The 16,197-nt window shown below is 35.0% G+C and overlaps 1 protein-coding gene across 1 annotated transcript; it reads left to right on the top strand.

The window, feature by feature from the left end:
• The first annotated feature begins 219 nt into the window (after window positions 1-219).
• Window positions 220-15,447, top strand: LOC115716537 (protein MOR1). The gene is made up of 54 exons (XM_030645349.2): window positions 220-690; window positions 809-914; window positions 1,014-1,137; window positions 1,302-1,381; window positions 1,471-1,648; window positions 1,752-1,816; window positions 1,907-1,989; window positions 2,202-2,287; window positions 2,389-2,502; window positions 2,700-2,819; window positions 3,191-3,293; window positions 3,423-3,559; window positions 3,863-3,928; window positions 4,026-4,143; window positions 4,245-4,282; window positions 4,464-4,535; window positions 4,626-4,733; window positions 4,825-4,930; window positions 5,848-5,960; window positions 6,069-6,156; window positions 6,311-6,411; window positions 6,636-6,743; window positions 6,847-6,952; window positions 7,101-7,180; window positions 7,263-7,409; window positions 7,537-7,612; window positions 7,748-7,872; window positions 7,955-8,065; window positions 8,145-8,294; window positions 8,468-8,542; window positions 8,628-8,709; window positions 8,793-8,905; window positions 9,003-9,104; window positions 9,191-9,265; window positions 9,349-9,444; window positions 9,526-9,627; window positions 9,729-9,830; window positions 10,015-10,197; window positions 10,289-10,400; window positions 10,655-10,731; window positions 10,852-10,931; window positions 11,434-11,496; window positions 11,634-11,760; window positions 12,303-12,425; window positions 12,555-12,632; window positions 12,750-12,908; window positions 13,003-13,161; window positions 13,290-13,387; window positions 13,544-13,700; window positions 13,794-13,910; window positions 14,024-14,119; window positions 14,218-14,289; window positions 14,412-14,697; window positions 14,779-15,447. Exons 1-54 carry the CDS (start codon window positions 528-530, stop codon window positions 15,087-15,089), a joined length of 6,117 nt encoding a protein of 2,038 aa, XP_030501209.2. The 5' UTR covers window positions 220-527; the 3' UTR covers window positions 15,090-15,447.
• The last annotated feature ends 750 nt before the right edge of the window (window positions 15,448-16,197 follow it).

Here is a 16,197-nt window from a genome sequence, read left to right as displayed (position 1 = left end):
AATTCAAATCGGGCCCCACATTACGTGAAATCTCAGCAAAGCCGGCCTTTAATTTGAAATTAATGGCTCAGATCAAGACACCTCAACAAAGCAACATAAAACCACCGGGACCAAACGCTGTCGTTTCATCGTTTAATTAATAAAACACTGTCGTTTAATCTCAGAACCAATAAAACGGTGTCGTTTCATTACACCGTAATCCTTTTTTTGAAAATTAAATTAAATTAAATAAATCGGGGGAAAAAAGGAAGAAGAAGAAGAAAAGCTATAACGTATCTTCAATTTCATTATAACCCAACAACAACAATAGTGCGTCTCTTTCTTTCTTTCTCGCTCTTCTGGTTCGGATTTTTGGGTTCTCTATCCGAGAAAACCCTGTTGTTCTTCGTGGAATCAATGAGTTTCGATTGAATTTTTGATTCTGTGTTGGAGGAAGTGGATCTGAGTTCTGGATCCCGATCCATTGCCGTTATCGTTGTTCGAATCGGTTTGTGCTGAGTTCATTAGATCGATAGGGTTGTGAAAGAATGTCGTCGGAGGAAGAGAAATTATTGAAGGAGGCGAAGAAGTTGCCGTGGGAGGATCGTCTCTTTCATAAGAATTGGAAGGTTCGAAATGAGGCTAATATCGACTTGGCCTCGCTTTGTGACTCCATTACTGATCCTAAGGATGCTCGTCTTCGTGAATTTGGTAAATAATAGGGATACTTGTTTATTTTTTGTGTTTTTTGGAAGTTCGAACTTTGGAGGTTTTGCTTAGGGTTTCAGGTGTTAATTTGTTTGTTGTTGTTGATGATTGTTCTTCTCAGGACATTTTTTTAGGAAGACTGTGGTGGATTCTAATGCGCCAGTGCAAGAGAAGGCATTGGATGCTTTGATTGCTTACTTACGAGCCGCTGATGCTGATGCTGGAAGGTGAAATGCTTTTCAAGTTTATTTAATTTTTGTTTGTTGGATTGCTTTTTCTTTTTGGTCTGTTTGGTTGTGTAACTTATGGTGTTTTGTTTTGTATAGGTATGGCAAAGAAGTATGTGATGCGGTTGTGGCGAAATGCCTTACCGGTAGGCCTAAGACTGTGGAGAAGGCCCAGGCCATTTTCATGCTTTGGATTGAATTGGAGGCAGTGGAGCCTTTCTTGGTATGCAATTCCGTATTGTCTGTCTTTTCTTTTCATTCATATAGTAATGCTGGTGTATTGTATAATTGAATGTGTTTTCATAACTTGCATTGTGCTTCTCTGATAACTTCATCTTTTTATATGCATAATTTTCTGTGATATTTAGTATGGTGTGTTTGTTGCAGGATGCAATGGAGAAGGCAATAAAAGCCAAAGTTGCTAAAGCTGTTGTACCTGCAATTGATGTCATGTTTCAAGCCTTAAGGTTTGCATTGAGTTTAATTTCGTGGGAAATATGCTTATGTTCCTTCTTCCTTGTACTTCTTTGTCTAATTTGCATGTATGGTTTGATAGTGAATTTGGGGCAAAAGTTGTGCCTCCAAAGAGGATATTGAAGATGTTGCCTGAACTTTTTGACCATCAAGATCAAAATGTCCGTGCATCTTCTAAAGGACTTACACTTGAGCTTTGTCGATGGATTGGAAAAGACCCTGTAAAATCTATATTATTTGAGAAAATGCGGGATACAATGGTATGGCAAGTTCCTTTATGTACGCCATTACATATAATTTTTTTTGTTACTCCCTGATTCTTGGAAGTTGGAAGTAATAACTGATATATAATTATTTTTTTAGAAAAAAGAATTGGAGGCTGAGCTGGTGAATGTAACAGGGGGGGCTAAGCCGTGTCGCAAAATAAGGTGAAAATTCATTTTTTAATTAGCTGTTTGGTCTGCTTGCTGTTTTTATTTTTTCTTATCTTAGTTGGTATTGATATCAATGTACTACAGGTCTGAGCAAGATAAAGAGCCAGAAAAGGAGGTTGTATCTGAAGTTGTGGGTGCTGGTCCATCTGAAGAATCTACAGCTGATGGTATGTAATACTCTTTGAGCCTGTTAGATTATTTTTTCACTGTTTGTTATTTTTATGATTTACAAGTAGGTGTTCTACTGGCGTGTAACAAGTGATTACCATTGTAGGAGTTTGACATGTTAGTGTTATAGTTTATTAGTTTATTTTTCTGGAGAAATGTTGGTTATTTAGCTCGTCTGCTTTGCCGTAGTTTAACATATATCGATTGCCAGCTCCTCAGGAAATAGATGAGTATGATCTTGTTGATCCTGTTGATATCTTGGCTCCTTTGGAGAAGTCTGGATTTTGGGATGGACTGGTTAGTCTTCTTTTTTCTCATTTTTAGTGATTTAATTCAGGAATATTTATTTTTGATGTTCCTGGAATGATATTTGAAACTTCTTCTGCCGTATGTCACAGAAAGCCACCAAGTGGTCAGAACGGAAAGAGGCTGTTGCAGAGCTAACCAAGCTTGCTTCAACAAAAAAAATAGCACCCGGTGATTTCTCAGAAATTTGTCGGTCACTAAAAAAGGTACATTGTCTTGATGTTTGGGTATTTGGTTTGCATTATTGATACTCTATCTATTGCCAAGAATATTTTGCATCGCATTGTTTAGTGCTCAATCTGATACATGAAATTTTGACTTCATGTTTCTATTCTAATTCTTTATGTAAGTTGATACATGCTTTCTGAATGGATGAATAAATATCAACTTTTTTTCTGTACAGCTCGTAACAGATGTTAATATTGCTGTAGCAGTTGAGGCTATTCAAGCTATTGGTAATCTTGCTCGTGGTTTAAGAACTAATTTTTCTGCAAGTTCTCGCTTCCTATTGCCAGTTTTGCTGGTAAGTTCATGTTTTGCTAGCTTAACAAAATAACATTATATTTTCTTCCCATAGAACCTAAAAATGGGAACGCAGACTGTTTGAATGTAACCAGGATGTTCTAGTGTTGACTTCAATTAAAGTAGTAAACTCACAATGAAGCATGGCCGTATTTTGTTTGGATTGTGACTTGTACATTCAGTTTTCTTATTATTAATAATAAGAAAAGTACATTTAGTCATACAGATACTAGTAGATTCTCTTTTAGAAGTTCAAATGATGTTTTATCTTTGATATGTTTTGATCTGATTTCAGTTCAGATTTGATAGAATTGCTTATCTAACGCTTTTTTTTATTATTTTTTTATATGTATATTTCTTCTTATTATAAAGGAAAAATTGAAAGAGAAAAAACCTACTTCAACTGAGGCACTAAATCAAAGTCTTCAAGCAATGCATACAGCTGGGTGCTTAAGTCTAGCTGACATTGTGGAAGGCAAGTATATCTTTATTCTACTCTGTAGTTCTAAGATTCAGAATTTGGTACTGTCATAGGATTTATTACTATGTTAAAAGTTAGATGTGATCATTTTTAAGATTCTACTCTGGATGTTGTCTATTGCAGATATTAAGACAGCTGTGAAAAATAAGGTCCCTCTTGTACGGTCATCAACTCTTAACTGGGTAACATTCTGTATTGAAACGAGTAACAAGGCTGTTATTCTAAAGGTGCACAAGGACTATGTGCCTATCCTTATGGAGGTAAGTGCATTTATGTAACATATTTTGTTTTAAGGTTTTTTAATTTTTGAACAATCAGTTAAGTTAATTGTGCCAAACATGGCTTATTCTCGTTAATTTTTAAGAGACAGTTTCAATACTGGTTTTGGTGAATGTAGTGCACTCATGGTTTAGGCGATCTTTTATTTTGATTTGTAATTGTAATCTGGATGAAAAACAAAATTAAAAGTTCTGTTCAACTTATTTTTTTGGGCCATGGATTATCCTGTTCATGGTGCTTCATGGATTCTATTATCTTTATTCACGTTTTTTGCTTTTTCACAGTGCCTCAATGATGGGACTCCAGATGTGAGGGATGCTGCCTTTTCAGCTTTGAGTGCAATAGCTAAGGTATTGTTTGTATCAATTTTATGTGGTTGTTGCTTATTCTGTTGAATTTTGATTATTGACATTATTTATAATATTTCTTCTTGGTCTGTTTATTTAGTTGGTCGGTATGAGACCCTTGGAGCGGTCACTTGAGAAACTTGATGACGTGAGAAGAAAGAAGCTTTCTGAAATGATTGCAGGTTCTGAAGGTGGTGCATCCACCAATACAGGCTCAGGTTTGTAATCTCTTTATAGCTTTAGTCCTTATATCATTAATTTTCTTAACATTGTTGTGAGTTTAATATCCTTGTGTGCATGCTTATTGTTGTGTGAGCAGCAGTCCAAACTTCTGGTACAACGTCGTCCTCTCATGAGGTGAACTTTTTTTTTTTTTTTTTTTTGTTAATATTATGGATTTATGGAGGTTAAAGAACAGTGTGCTGTTGTGAGTTTGCATGTAAAGTTACACACTTCTTGTTAATATTCTGCTGGGTGACTAGTTTAATATTCTGGTGTGCAATGAAATGTTGATTATTTAAGTCTATAATATGTGCAGGCATCAGATACTTCATTTGTTAAAAAGTCAGCAGCAAGCATGCTTAGTGGGAAGAGGCCTGTTCAAGCAGCTGTGAGTTTTCAACGCTTATAATAATTTACATTGTAGGTAGTTGAAGTTACTTTGATTGTAATTTCTTGTGCTTGGCAATATTATTCACAGGCTACAAACAAAAAAGGGGCTTCTGCTAAAGCGGGTGTGAGTAAGAAGAGTGATGCACCTGCACAGGCAAAATCCTCTAAATCTGCTGAAGCACCCGAAGATGTTGAGGTAGAGTGGTACACTCTTGTTGATCTATGAATTGTCTGATACACATCAAATTCTAAATCTTTTGTCTCACTGCGTTTCTGATTATTTGCAGCCATCTGAAATGGGTCTTGAAGAGATTGAAAGCAGATTGGGCTCTCTTGTACAAGCAGATACTATTTCCCAACTGAAGAGTACTGTGTGGAAGGAACGGCTTGAAGGTTTGTTTTAATAATACTGCTTCGTTTTATAATATGTTTGGTGATTTGTGTTTTTTTAATTCCGATTGTTTTTAATTCATTTTATCATTATACTAGGCTTGACTTTTACTTTTTGTGTCTACTCAATTCACTACATTTAAGTAATTTATTTTTTTGAAAAGAATCAAGACTTCAAATTTTGACGAAATAATACATGGCGAGTGTGTAAAGCACTCTAAAGCAGACAATAACGTTGCAAATGTAAAATAAAACTCTATTTCCTTACTAATTTTCAAAGCAAAATACTCTTGAACACTTCACATCGTATGACTGAATGGCATGTAAAATACCTGATAATCCTTCCTCTGATTCCTCAGCATCTGTAGAGAATCTTCTATTGACTCCAGCCATATAAGCCAGCTGATAGCCGTTCTGACCACATTATTGATTACACCACATCTTTAACGTCCTATATCTAGAACAACATATCCTAAAAGATCTGAATAGTGTTGCGGCTTAGCCCATTGCAATTTTAAACTCTCTTGATAACTTAAACCACACTGTAAAGAAAAATTACAATGCTGAAACAAGTGATCTACTAACTCTCCATCTTTTCGGCATGAAAGATATAACACACCTTTTTGGAGACAAAACCCAGTTGGCCTTCTTTTCGTAGCATTGTATGTACACTGAGACACCACTAAAGCATTAACTATACAAAAATCTTACTTTAGATTGTACTGAGCTTTTCCAGTCATTTTACATTTAATAATTGCTAGGATTGTGTAATTTATTCTTAGATAACAGTTTTATGGGAGTGGATTTCATTTGGTATGGAGCTGATATGTCCATTCGATTGCTTTAGTTTTTTTTTTTCGAAAAAAAATAAAATGAAAATCTTTAATTTGATGTAATATTGCTTTAATCTACTCTTGCAGCAATAACTTCATTTAAACAACAAGTGGAAAGCTTATCAGACCTAGACCACTGGGTTGAGTTATTAATTCGTTTACTATGTGCTGTCCCTGGATGGAGTGAGAAAAATGTCCAGGTACTTAAAAGTTTTCATTGCTGTTTATGTGTGTCTTTTGTTTTTTCCTTTGTCGATACGTTTGGTTGTGAATATAGTTATTTAAGGCATGGAGTTTGAATAGTGCAGGTTCAGCAGCAGGCTATTGAAGTTATTACTTTCATAGCCTCTTCGTCAACCAAATTTCCTAAGAAGTGTGTAGTGCTTTGCCTTCTGGGTAAGTGCTCCCTGATTTTGATTAATGAATAATCATAGGTTTCTAGCTGGGATTTGTCTGCTTAAAACTGTGTGATATCTTTTGCATACTTATTTGTTTGATAGTTGATTAGATAGTTCCTTATTTTTGCTTGTCACTATCCCTGAATTAACAGGTATAAGTGAGCGGGTTGCTGACATCAAGACTCGTGCACATGCCATGAAATGCCTCACTACTTTTTGTGAAGCTGTGGGTCCTGGATTTATTTTTGAAAGAGTAAGCGTAACATTTCAATAATTTCTGTAGAGAAGCTTGTTTGCACTTTTCTTGTGTCTTCTGAAGCAGGGATGAAAAATATTAGGTTTTAAAATGATTTTAATGTGCATCTCATTCCTTTAATGAACTTGTAACTTGTCCCCTTGATCGATTTTATGTTTCTGCTAGTTGTTTTTTTATATTTTATTTGTCTAATAAAAGTTAAGGAATTCTTTGTATTGTAGCTTTACAAGATACTGAAAGAGCACAAGAATCCTAAGGTTCTGAGTGAGGGGCTACTGTGGATGGTTTCAGCAGTGGAAGATTTTGGCATCACACATTTGAAACTTAAGGTGTTTGGACTTCTGTTTTTTTTTTCCTCTTTGTTTGTTTAGCTTGTTATTAGTTACCATGTATGTTCATCTATTCACGGTATCGATATATTTCGTTTTACAGGATTTAATTGATTTTTGTAAAGATACTGGGCTGCAGTCAAGTGCAGCTGCTACTAGGAATGCTTCTGTCAAACTTTTGGGTGTTTTACATAAATTTGTTGGTCCAGGTTGATACTCATTTTATTTGAATTGTCCACACACCTCGATTTCATTTTAAATATTTAGTTGAAGTGTTGAATTGCTCCCATTTATTGATTTATTTTATTATATATATTTTTTGTATTAGACTGTAACTCCCTCCTACCCCTTCTGCAGATATTAAAGGGTTTCTTTCTGATGTTAAACCTGCACTTCTTAGTGCACTTGACACGGAGTATGAGAAGAATCCATTTGAGGTGCTCCAACTTGATCATCCAAGATGCATTTATGGTTCATTTTTGTTTATTTGTTACTGATGTACTCCCATATTCTATCTAGGGTGCAGCAGCAGCTCCGAAGAGAACTATTAAATCAGCAGAAGCTACGTCTGCATCTTCTGGTGGACTAGATGGCCTGCCACGTGAAGATATTAGTGGGAAAATCACACCCGCGCTGCTGAAAGGCTTGGAAAGTACCGATTGGAAGGTAATCTTTTGATCATAATTAATGTTCTAGGGATGGAGCCTGACACCTGCTTGGAGCTGAAGGTCCGAAGGGGAGATATTTATCAGCAATTACAGTGTTTTGATGTTCTGTATTTTCTGATTTCTAGGCTCGCTTGGAGTCAATTGAAGCTGTGAATAAAGTTTTGGAAGAGGCTAACAAGCGCATCCAACCCAATGGAACTGGTACATTTCATTCACATTTTCTCTCCCCTCACTTTAATATTATTATTTTATTTTAATTTATAATTCTTGTGTATGCCATGCAACCTCTTTTATATCAACCAATTTGTTAATTATTGTTCAAAATTTTATTTTCAGCTGAACTGTTTGGTGCCTTAAGGGGTCGTCTAGGTGACAGTAACAAAAATTTAGTCATGGCAACATTGACATGCATTGGCAATGTTGCAGTTGCAATGGGTCCTGCTGTTGAGAAAGCAAGCAAGGTTGATATCCAATTCACGATTACTAATTTTATGCTGTATACTTCCTTTTAAATTTGAATGTGAGAGTATTGATTTCTTTCAGGGCATTTTAGCGGATGTTTTGAAATGTTTGGGTGACAATAAAAAACACATGAGAGAATGCACATTGAATACCTTGGATTCTTGGCTATCTGCTGTTCATCTGGATAAAATGGTAAGTTTCTTTTTGCTGTACTTTGTACAACTGTTTAGCTTTTGTGTCTTGGGTGGGAATGACCGTATTCTTCTTGCAGGTTCCGTACATTGCTGGAGCTTGGACCGATGCAAAACTTGGCGCGGAAGGGCGCAAGGATCTTTTTGAGTGGTTGTCAAAGCAACTCTCTGGGTTAACTGAATTTCCTGATGCTGTACAGCTACTAAAGCCAGCTTCCTCTGCTCTGACGGTAATTCTGAATTAACAAAACTCTAATTTATCCTCTATACTTGTTTCAAGTCTTCTAGATCACTTTTTAACTACTCAAGTTTTGCATGGTTAAAATGTATCCCTGGATCATGAATCCAGTTCCCTTTCTGTTTTTTTTTTCTGATCTTATGATTTTATGAAATTTTCTTCCAGGATAAATCGTCAGATGTTCGTAAAGCAGCAGAGACATGCATTGCTGAAATCTTGAGAGTTTGTACACAAGAAACTGTATGTGCACTAGGTACTTCTTTTAACATATGGACTCATTGGTCAGTCATTGCATGAACACTTTTGTCCAAATGTGTTATTTCAGGTTGAGAAACTTGTTAGGGATACTCAGGGACCAGCTTTAGCTCTTGTTCATGAACGTTTGAAGCCTGGTGGTGCTTTTCAAGGTAAGGTTGTTTAGTTTATGGGTCACTCACTTGTATTTTGTCTTGATGATTTACACCAATATGATTTTTGTTTATCCCCTTAGAATCTTTTGAATCTGCCAAAACAATTTCGGCCCCTGCATCCAAGACCCTTTCGAAAGTGGGTAAATCCACTTCTAATGGCGTTCTGAAGCATGGAAGCAAAGCAGCATCTTCTGTATGTTTCCTTAAATGCTTACTTCTTGTTTTGTTACAAATTGTATGGAGATTGTTATTTTATTTTATTTTCTTTTTTTTGGTTAATGTTTCCAAAGAGAACTGCTGGTACGAAAGCATTGAAGTCAGAATCAAGTATGTCTGTACAAGATATAGCAGTTCAATCACAGGCTTTACTAAATATTAAAGATTCCAATAAGGTACTGTTAAAGCATGCAATTGTTGAATTTGTCCATTAATTTTGAATATATGTTTACACTAGTCCTTTGGACTTTTCTATCTGCAGGAGGAAAGGGAAAGATTGGTAGTCAGGAGATTCAAGTTTGAAGATCCTCGGATAGAACAAATTCAAGACCTGGAGGTTTGGACTATAGTAGTTTCTCAAATTTATTTATTTTGTATCTAATTTAATGCAGAATTTATTTAACATGCATATTTATGCAGAATGATTTGATGAAGTACTTCAGAGAGGATTTGCATAGACGGCTTCTAAGCACAGATTTTAAGAAGCAAATTGACGGGCTTGAGATACTGCAAAAGGTTTTTGAATGCATCACTGGTTCATTTTTTTTTTGTATATCAGTTCATATTGTTTACATTATATTTGTGATTTTATTGCAGGCACTCCCATTGATTGGCAAGGAAATAGTTGAAGTTCTGGATATACTACTGAGATGGTTTGTTTTACAGTTCTGTAAATCAAACACAACATGCTTATTGAAGGTATGTTTATTTATTTACTTTTCAAGTTTTTTCATCTCTTTGATCTTTTCTTCTCTTTGCATTTTCTTAATATCTAGTTCTTTCTTTGACTTGAATAAAAGGTGCTGGAATTTCTTCCTGAACTTTTGGACACCTTGAGGAATGAGGGACACTCTTTGACCGAGTCAGAAGCAGCCATATTTTTACCATGTTTGATAGAGAAGGTTCTTGCTATTTTTTTCATTTTACTTTTGAATGGAGCAGTTCTTGGAATTTTAGCACGTACATTGACAAATACTGTGATGTATTTTTTGCCGTTTGCGAGTGTGTTTAATTCTTTTCACATTGGATAATAAAGTAGGTTTTCTTACGATCACTGAAAATGCTGACTCTGTTTTTTTCATGCAGATGGGACATAATATTGAGAAATTACGGGAAAAAATACGAGAGCTGACCAAACAAATTGTACAGACGTATTCTGCTGCAAAATGCTTCCCTTATATTTTGGAGGGTTTGCGTTCGAAAAACAACCGTACGCGAATAGAGTGTGCCGACCTTGTTGGGTATATATTAGATAATCATGGTGCTGAGGTAATTTCTTTTTCTTTTTATTTTATGCAGTCTTCACCCTCCCTACCAACCCCATTGAAAGAAAGGATGCTAACATCTATTCTCTTGACAGATTAGTGGGCAGTTAAAGTCATTGCAGATTGTTGCAAGCTTGACAGCCGAAAGAGATGGTGAAACTAGAAAAGCTGCTTTGAATACTCTTGCCACTGGGTATAAGATTCTTGGTATGTCATGATTCATTGATTTTAAAGTATTATCGATTTGTTTTAGATTTTAAATATATATTCATTGTTCCTTTGAGGCATCATATTTCTTTCTGCCTCTTTTGTGTGGTTAAGTTTTCTCAGTTTGTAATTTGTTATGTAAGTTGCCTTGTATTAGGTGTCGCATACAGTGGATGTAAATGCTGTTAGTTTTAATCTCTTTAATTATACAGCTTTTATATTGCTAACTAGTAATGATCATTTCCCCCCATTAGGTGAGGATATATGGAGGTATGTTGGGAAGCTAACCGATGCTCAGAAAAGCATGCTGGATGACAGGTTTAAATGGAAGGTTAGTATATATTTGAGCTTTGAATTTAAAGTCTACGATAAACTTTTCAATTTTGTTATGGTATTATATGAGCTGTTTCTGTTTTCCATTCCATCCTTTTAATGGTATCGTATCTTCTAGGTTCGAGAGATGGAAAAAAGGAAGGAAGGGAAGCCTGGCGAAGCCAGAGCTGCTTTGAGACGTTCTGTGAGGGAAATTGGGTATGTTTTGAAGCTTGCCTTTTGTATCTTTAGTGGTGTCTTTATTAATTGATATTTCTAATTTGACATTCTCTATGATGATTATCAACATTTTAATAAAGTATAAGATCTTATTTTCTGTCAATTTTTGTGTAGTTTTTTGCTTCTTTATCGAGGAGTCAGTCTTTGCTTTTGTCCAAATCTAAAGCTTGCTTAATCGTGTCTCTTTTGGTACTCATGCATTTCAAAGTAAAAAATATGCCAGCACTTTTGAAAAGTCTATTCATAGTTAGTTGTAACATAAACAGAGGTCACATTGGTGTTTCCCCATATCTACTGTTGAGCTGCGATAGTTAGATTTTCAAATTGTTGCTTTGTGCTGCCACCAATATTTTTGAACATGTTTGAGGCTATTTACTTTTTTTTCTATAGCTAAAAACATCTATAACCAGGATCTAGGCAGTCCTATTTATACAAGCTTATTAGATTTAGTTTGTTAACTTTGAACTTTTATCTATTGTAGTTCGGACGTAGCAGAACAAAGTGGAGAGGTTATGCGATCTGTCTCTGGTCCAGTACTTGCAAGGTATTATTAGAGGCATTGTGATCCTTTAATTGTTTTCTCTTATATTTTCAACAAGTGATACAAATTTTACTTGAACAATTCCATCACATGTACTGTGCTTGTGGCTAATTTTCATATACCTATGATGTTTTTATCAGGAAAAACTTTGGGAATGCTGAGATACATGTAGAGAGACAAGTTATGCCCCGTGTTCTTGCTGGTACCAATGGACCAACTGATTGGAATGAAGCATTGGATATTATTTCTTTTGGTTCTCCTGAGCAGGTACTTGTGGTTTATATGCACTTTTAGTTGGATGAAATACTAGTTCTGAGAAGAATCTAGCTTATATCTTACAGTTGATTAGCCTCCTGTTTTGGAAGGTTAATGCTTTAGGTTTTTAATTTTGATTTTATATTAAAGTCAATCGGAGAATTTCAGATATCATGTGGAAAACCAAATTGATAAAGTAAAATATTGTGTCTAATTTCTGGTTTTCCATAATATGGTTGGTGGGCCTAGTAGCTAGTTGCCAAGGCATTCAGTCCAATCTTTCATTTTCCCCTTCCCTACATTCTATTCTCCTTACAGCTCTGTTGTGTTTAAAAATTAGTAATTCTTACATTGTTTTGCTATAACAATTCCGCTGTATAGCTAAAAACCACAAGAAAAAAAAATCAATGTCTGGCCTCATTTGATTTATTATGAAAGTTTTCTTTTGTGAGCAACTGTTTGTTGTTTCTTTTTCCCTACTTGTTTGTTATTTTATTTATGTATAAAAATTATAAATAAGTATAATAGTAAGAAATTTATATGCCTTTTTGCAGTCTGTTGAAGGAATGAAAGTTGTGTGTCATGAGCTGACGCAAGCCACTAATGATCCAGAAGGTAGTGCAATGGATGAACTTATTAAAGATGCAGACAGACTTGTTTCATGCCTTGCAAACAAGGTAACCATACTTTTATCATAGCACTTAAATCTTTCCATCACCAGACTCTAGTTTTTTACTGTGGGTGTTTTTTTTGGGGGCATTATATAGGTATTGATTATGAGTCTTTTTTTCCCTTTAATAAAACAGGTTGCCAAGACCTTTGATTTCAGCTTGACCGGAGCATCATCTAGATCTTGTAAATATGTTCTCAACACCCTCATGCAGGTGTGTTTGGCTTATGTTGTTGAATGTCTTAATGCTTGATGCTTTCTATTAATCTTTCTTTTTATATTCCTTACTTTAATCCTAACAAGTTGATGTGCAATTCCAATTGATTGTCAGACATTTCAAAACAAAAGACTGGCTTACGCCGTCAAGGAAAGTACTCTTGATAGTCTAATTACTGAGCTCCTTCTATGGCTGTTGGATGAGAGAGTTCCACATATGGATGATGGCAGCCAGCTTTTAAAAGCTTTGAATGTTCTAATGCTAAAGATTCTGGTTAGGATTTACTTGTCATTACATTTCGTCCATTTGTTCTTATCCCAATTATGCATGTACGATTTCTAATCTGATTTGCTATTCAACATTACAGGATAATGCAGATAGAACTTCGTCCTTTGTTGTTCTCATCAATCTTTTACGTCCATTAGATCCCTCAAGGTGGCCTTCACCTGCATCAAATGAGACATTTGCTGTCAGAAATCAGAAGTTCTCTGATCTGGTTGTCAAATGTTTAATTAAACTTACAAAGGTAACTTGTTTTTTTAGTTATGTTTTTCGCCTTTGTTCCCTTAATTCCTTTTTTTTTTGAAAATCTTCTGTTTGTGTTCCAAAAAATAATCTGACATATTTTTACAACTTGGCTTTCCTGCTGCATAGGTTCTTCAAAGCACTATTTATGACGTTGACCTTGACCGCATCCTTCAAAGCATCCATTTATATCTGCAAGACTTGGGGATGGAAGAAATTAGAAGACGGTATGCATTTCCATATATTTATTTGGAAGAACATGCAGTCAGTCTATTACTTTTGACTGATAGTTTTTAGTGCTTTTATTTTCTCCTTTCAGTTTATAATTTGTGTTTGCATACTAATTGTTTTCTTCTCTTTCCCAACGCATAAAAATGATTCAGTGCCGGTGCTGATGACAAACCATTGCGCATGGTGAAAACTGTTCTACATGAACTTGTGAAGCTTCGAGGAGCTGCTATTAAAGGCCACCTTTCTATGGTTCCCATTGACATGAAGCCTCAACCAATTATTCTTGCTTACATTGATCTTAATCTAGAGGTAGAAGTCGAGCTAAACAATTCACTTTATTTTTATTGATCGTTTTTTACCGTCCTCTAACATAATATTAATATCTGCTCTGTAATTTGTCAGACTTTGGCTGCGGCAAGGATGTTGACAGCAACTGGGCCTGGCGGTCAAACACATTGGGGTGATTCAGCAGCTAACAATGCATCATCTGCCACACATTCTGCTGATGCGCAGTTGAAGGTATGTAGTGACCTCGGCTTCAATAACACATTTTTGTGACTTAGCATGTTTGTTCGTTTCCTTTTTCTGATACAATATGTTGATCTTTTGGTTTTATTTATTTAAACCTGTAGCAAGAACTTGCTGCCATATTCAAGAAAATTGGAGATAAGCAGACTTGTACCATTGGTCTGTATGAGCTCTACCGAATCACTCAACTATACCCAAAAGTAAGATTTGTAAACGGGTTTTATAAAGTAAACAATACATATTCCTTGACACTACTTTTTTTGTTTATCTGTATAAAATGTTGTGAAATCTATTTCAGGTTGATATATTCTCACAACTCCAAAATGCTAGCGAGGCTTTCCGGACGTATATCAGAGATGGCTTAGCCCAGGTCTAGCATCACGACTAATATTTTTCTCTTTTAATTAACTTTCATGTAAAGCATACACACTCGAAAGTTGAAACCATTAATTAACTTTGTGCACTGAAATTTTCTTATGGATTCTATTACAGATGGAAAAGAATGCTGCGGCTGGAAGGACACCTTCGAGTTTACCGTTGTCAACTCCTCCTCCGTCAGCTTTAAGTCTTCCTTCCCCAGAATTTACACCCCTCTCTCCTGTACATACAAATTCTCTAAATGATGCCAAATCATTAAACGTGAAATCCGATCTCACTAACTTCAATCTTCCACCATCATATGTCGAAGATGGTAGAGCAAACAATTCCATTTCTTCTAGAGGTCATGCCATGGAAAACACATTCGCTGACCAAAGAAACGAGAGATACTTGGCTGGAGGTAACTACTTTCGCTTGACTATTTTATACTTTTTTTGCGTGAAAGAGACCTAACAATGGAAACTTCTCGTAAACTATGCAGTTACTAGTGGGACATTGGATGCAATTAGAGAAAGGATGAAGAGTATGCAATTGGCCGCAGCTGGTGTCAATCATGAAACCGAAAGCAGGCCTAATGTTTATATGAACGACGACATGAACCACGGATTCTCCGAACAGGTTCACCATCATCAACAACAACAACAACAACATCAACATCATCATGCATCATCAGAACATGCTAATATAGACAATCCCATTCGCAGCAACGTCCTTCCGATGGATGAGAAGGCATTATCTGGGCTCCAAGCTCGGATGGAGAGACTCAAAAGCGGAACACTTGAACCGCTGTAGAGACTTGACTGATTATTATTGTCAAGTATTACCTTTACCCATCCTATTATCACCACCATTGATTCCCATTTTTCTTCTTCTGTTTACGGAGGAACGGGAGCAGAAGGTGTCCTGTCTATGCAATTTTATTGTATAAAAAGAAAGAAAAGAAGTGAGTATGGAATTAGTAAAATTCTTTTTGATTATTAATGTTGTGCTTATCAGAGTTTTAGGAGAGTTTTAAGTACACTTAGTAGCAAGCAAAGTAGCACTATGATGTGCTATATTGCGTGTTGAGCAATTTAGCATTATTTGTATATTTGTAACACCAAATTTCATTGCTTTAATTTAAAAAAGCAAGTGTACGCCACCTTTCTCAGGGCCATGCCAAATTTTACATCCTTTTGAATTTTTGGTTTTGTTTTATCCCAAACATATACCATATATTTCTCGTTTTGTATGTATAGTGAGGTCTTGTCTTTTACTCTCCAAACCTAATTTTATTGCGAAGTTAAATGCAAGTTTATGATGATGTATATGAGTAGAGTTAGGTTAGTCTATATTTTTTTTTGATTACTCAAGACATGGAGTATATGACTCCTTGGTTTTGATGATTATTATTGTGTGTGGATTCTTTGATATCACTTGCTATGTATTTTGAAGCTTTACATGAAATTTCTTGTTAATATTGTTATGGATTTTGTTGCTATTTGGTTGGTCTTAATTAAACCAAATGATAAGAAGAAACACATAATAAAAATGAAAGAAAAATTTAAGGTGAAGAGGAAAACATAAATAGCTCAACCATTCTAAAATATATGCATGAATTCCAGATTGTATACTGTATAAGAAAATTTACACCTCCACACGATAGATTCATACTTTTATTTTACTTTACTTTATTATATGAAATTATTGTTATATTTAATGTATTTTTTGAGCAATTGATTTAAATTATTTATGTTATTGTTTACTATATTGAATTTTAATAAATAATTTTTGAAAATACAATAATAAAATAATTTCAATTTTTTCAAAATAGATATTATAGTTATTAAAGATATTTTGTAAAATTTTGAGAAATTTAAAATAATTTACAATTTAAAAGTAATTTTTAAATCGTTTATTT

The sequence above is a fragment of the Cannabis sativa genome, chromosome 5 (assembly GCF_029168945.1).
Source record: "Cannabis sativa cultivar Pink pepper isolate KNU-18-1 chromosome 5, ASM2916894v1, whole genome shotgun sequence".
NCBI classification, from domain to species: Eukaryota; Viridiplantae; Streptophyta; class Magnoliopsida; order Rosales; family Cannabaceae; genus Cannabis; species Cannabis sativa.
This window is presented reverse-complemented; position numbering and strand designations above follow the sequence as displayed.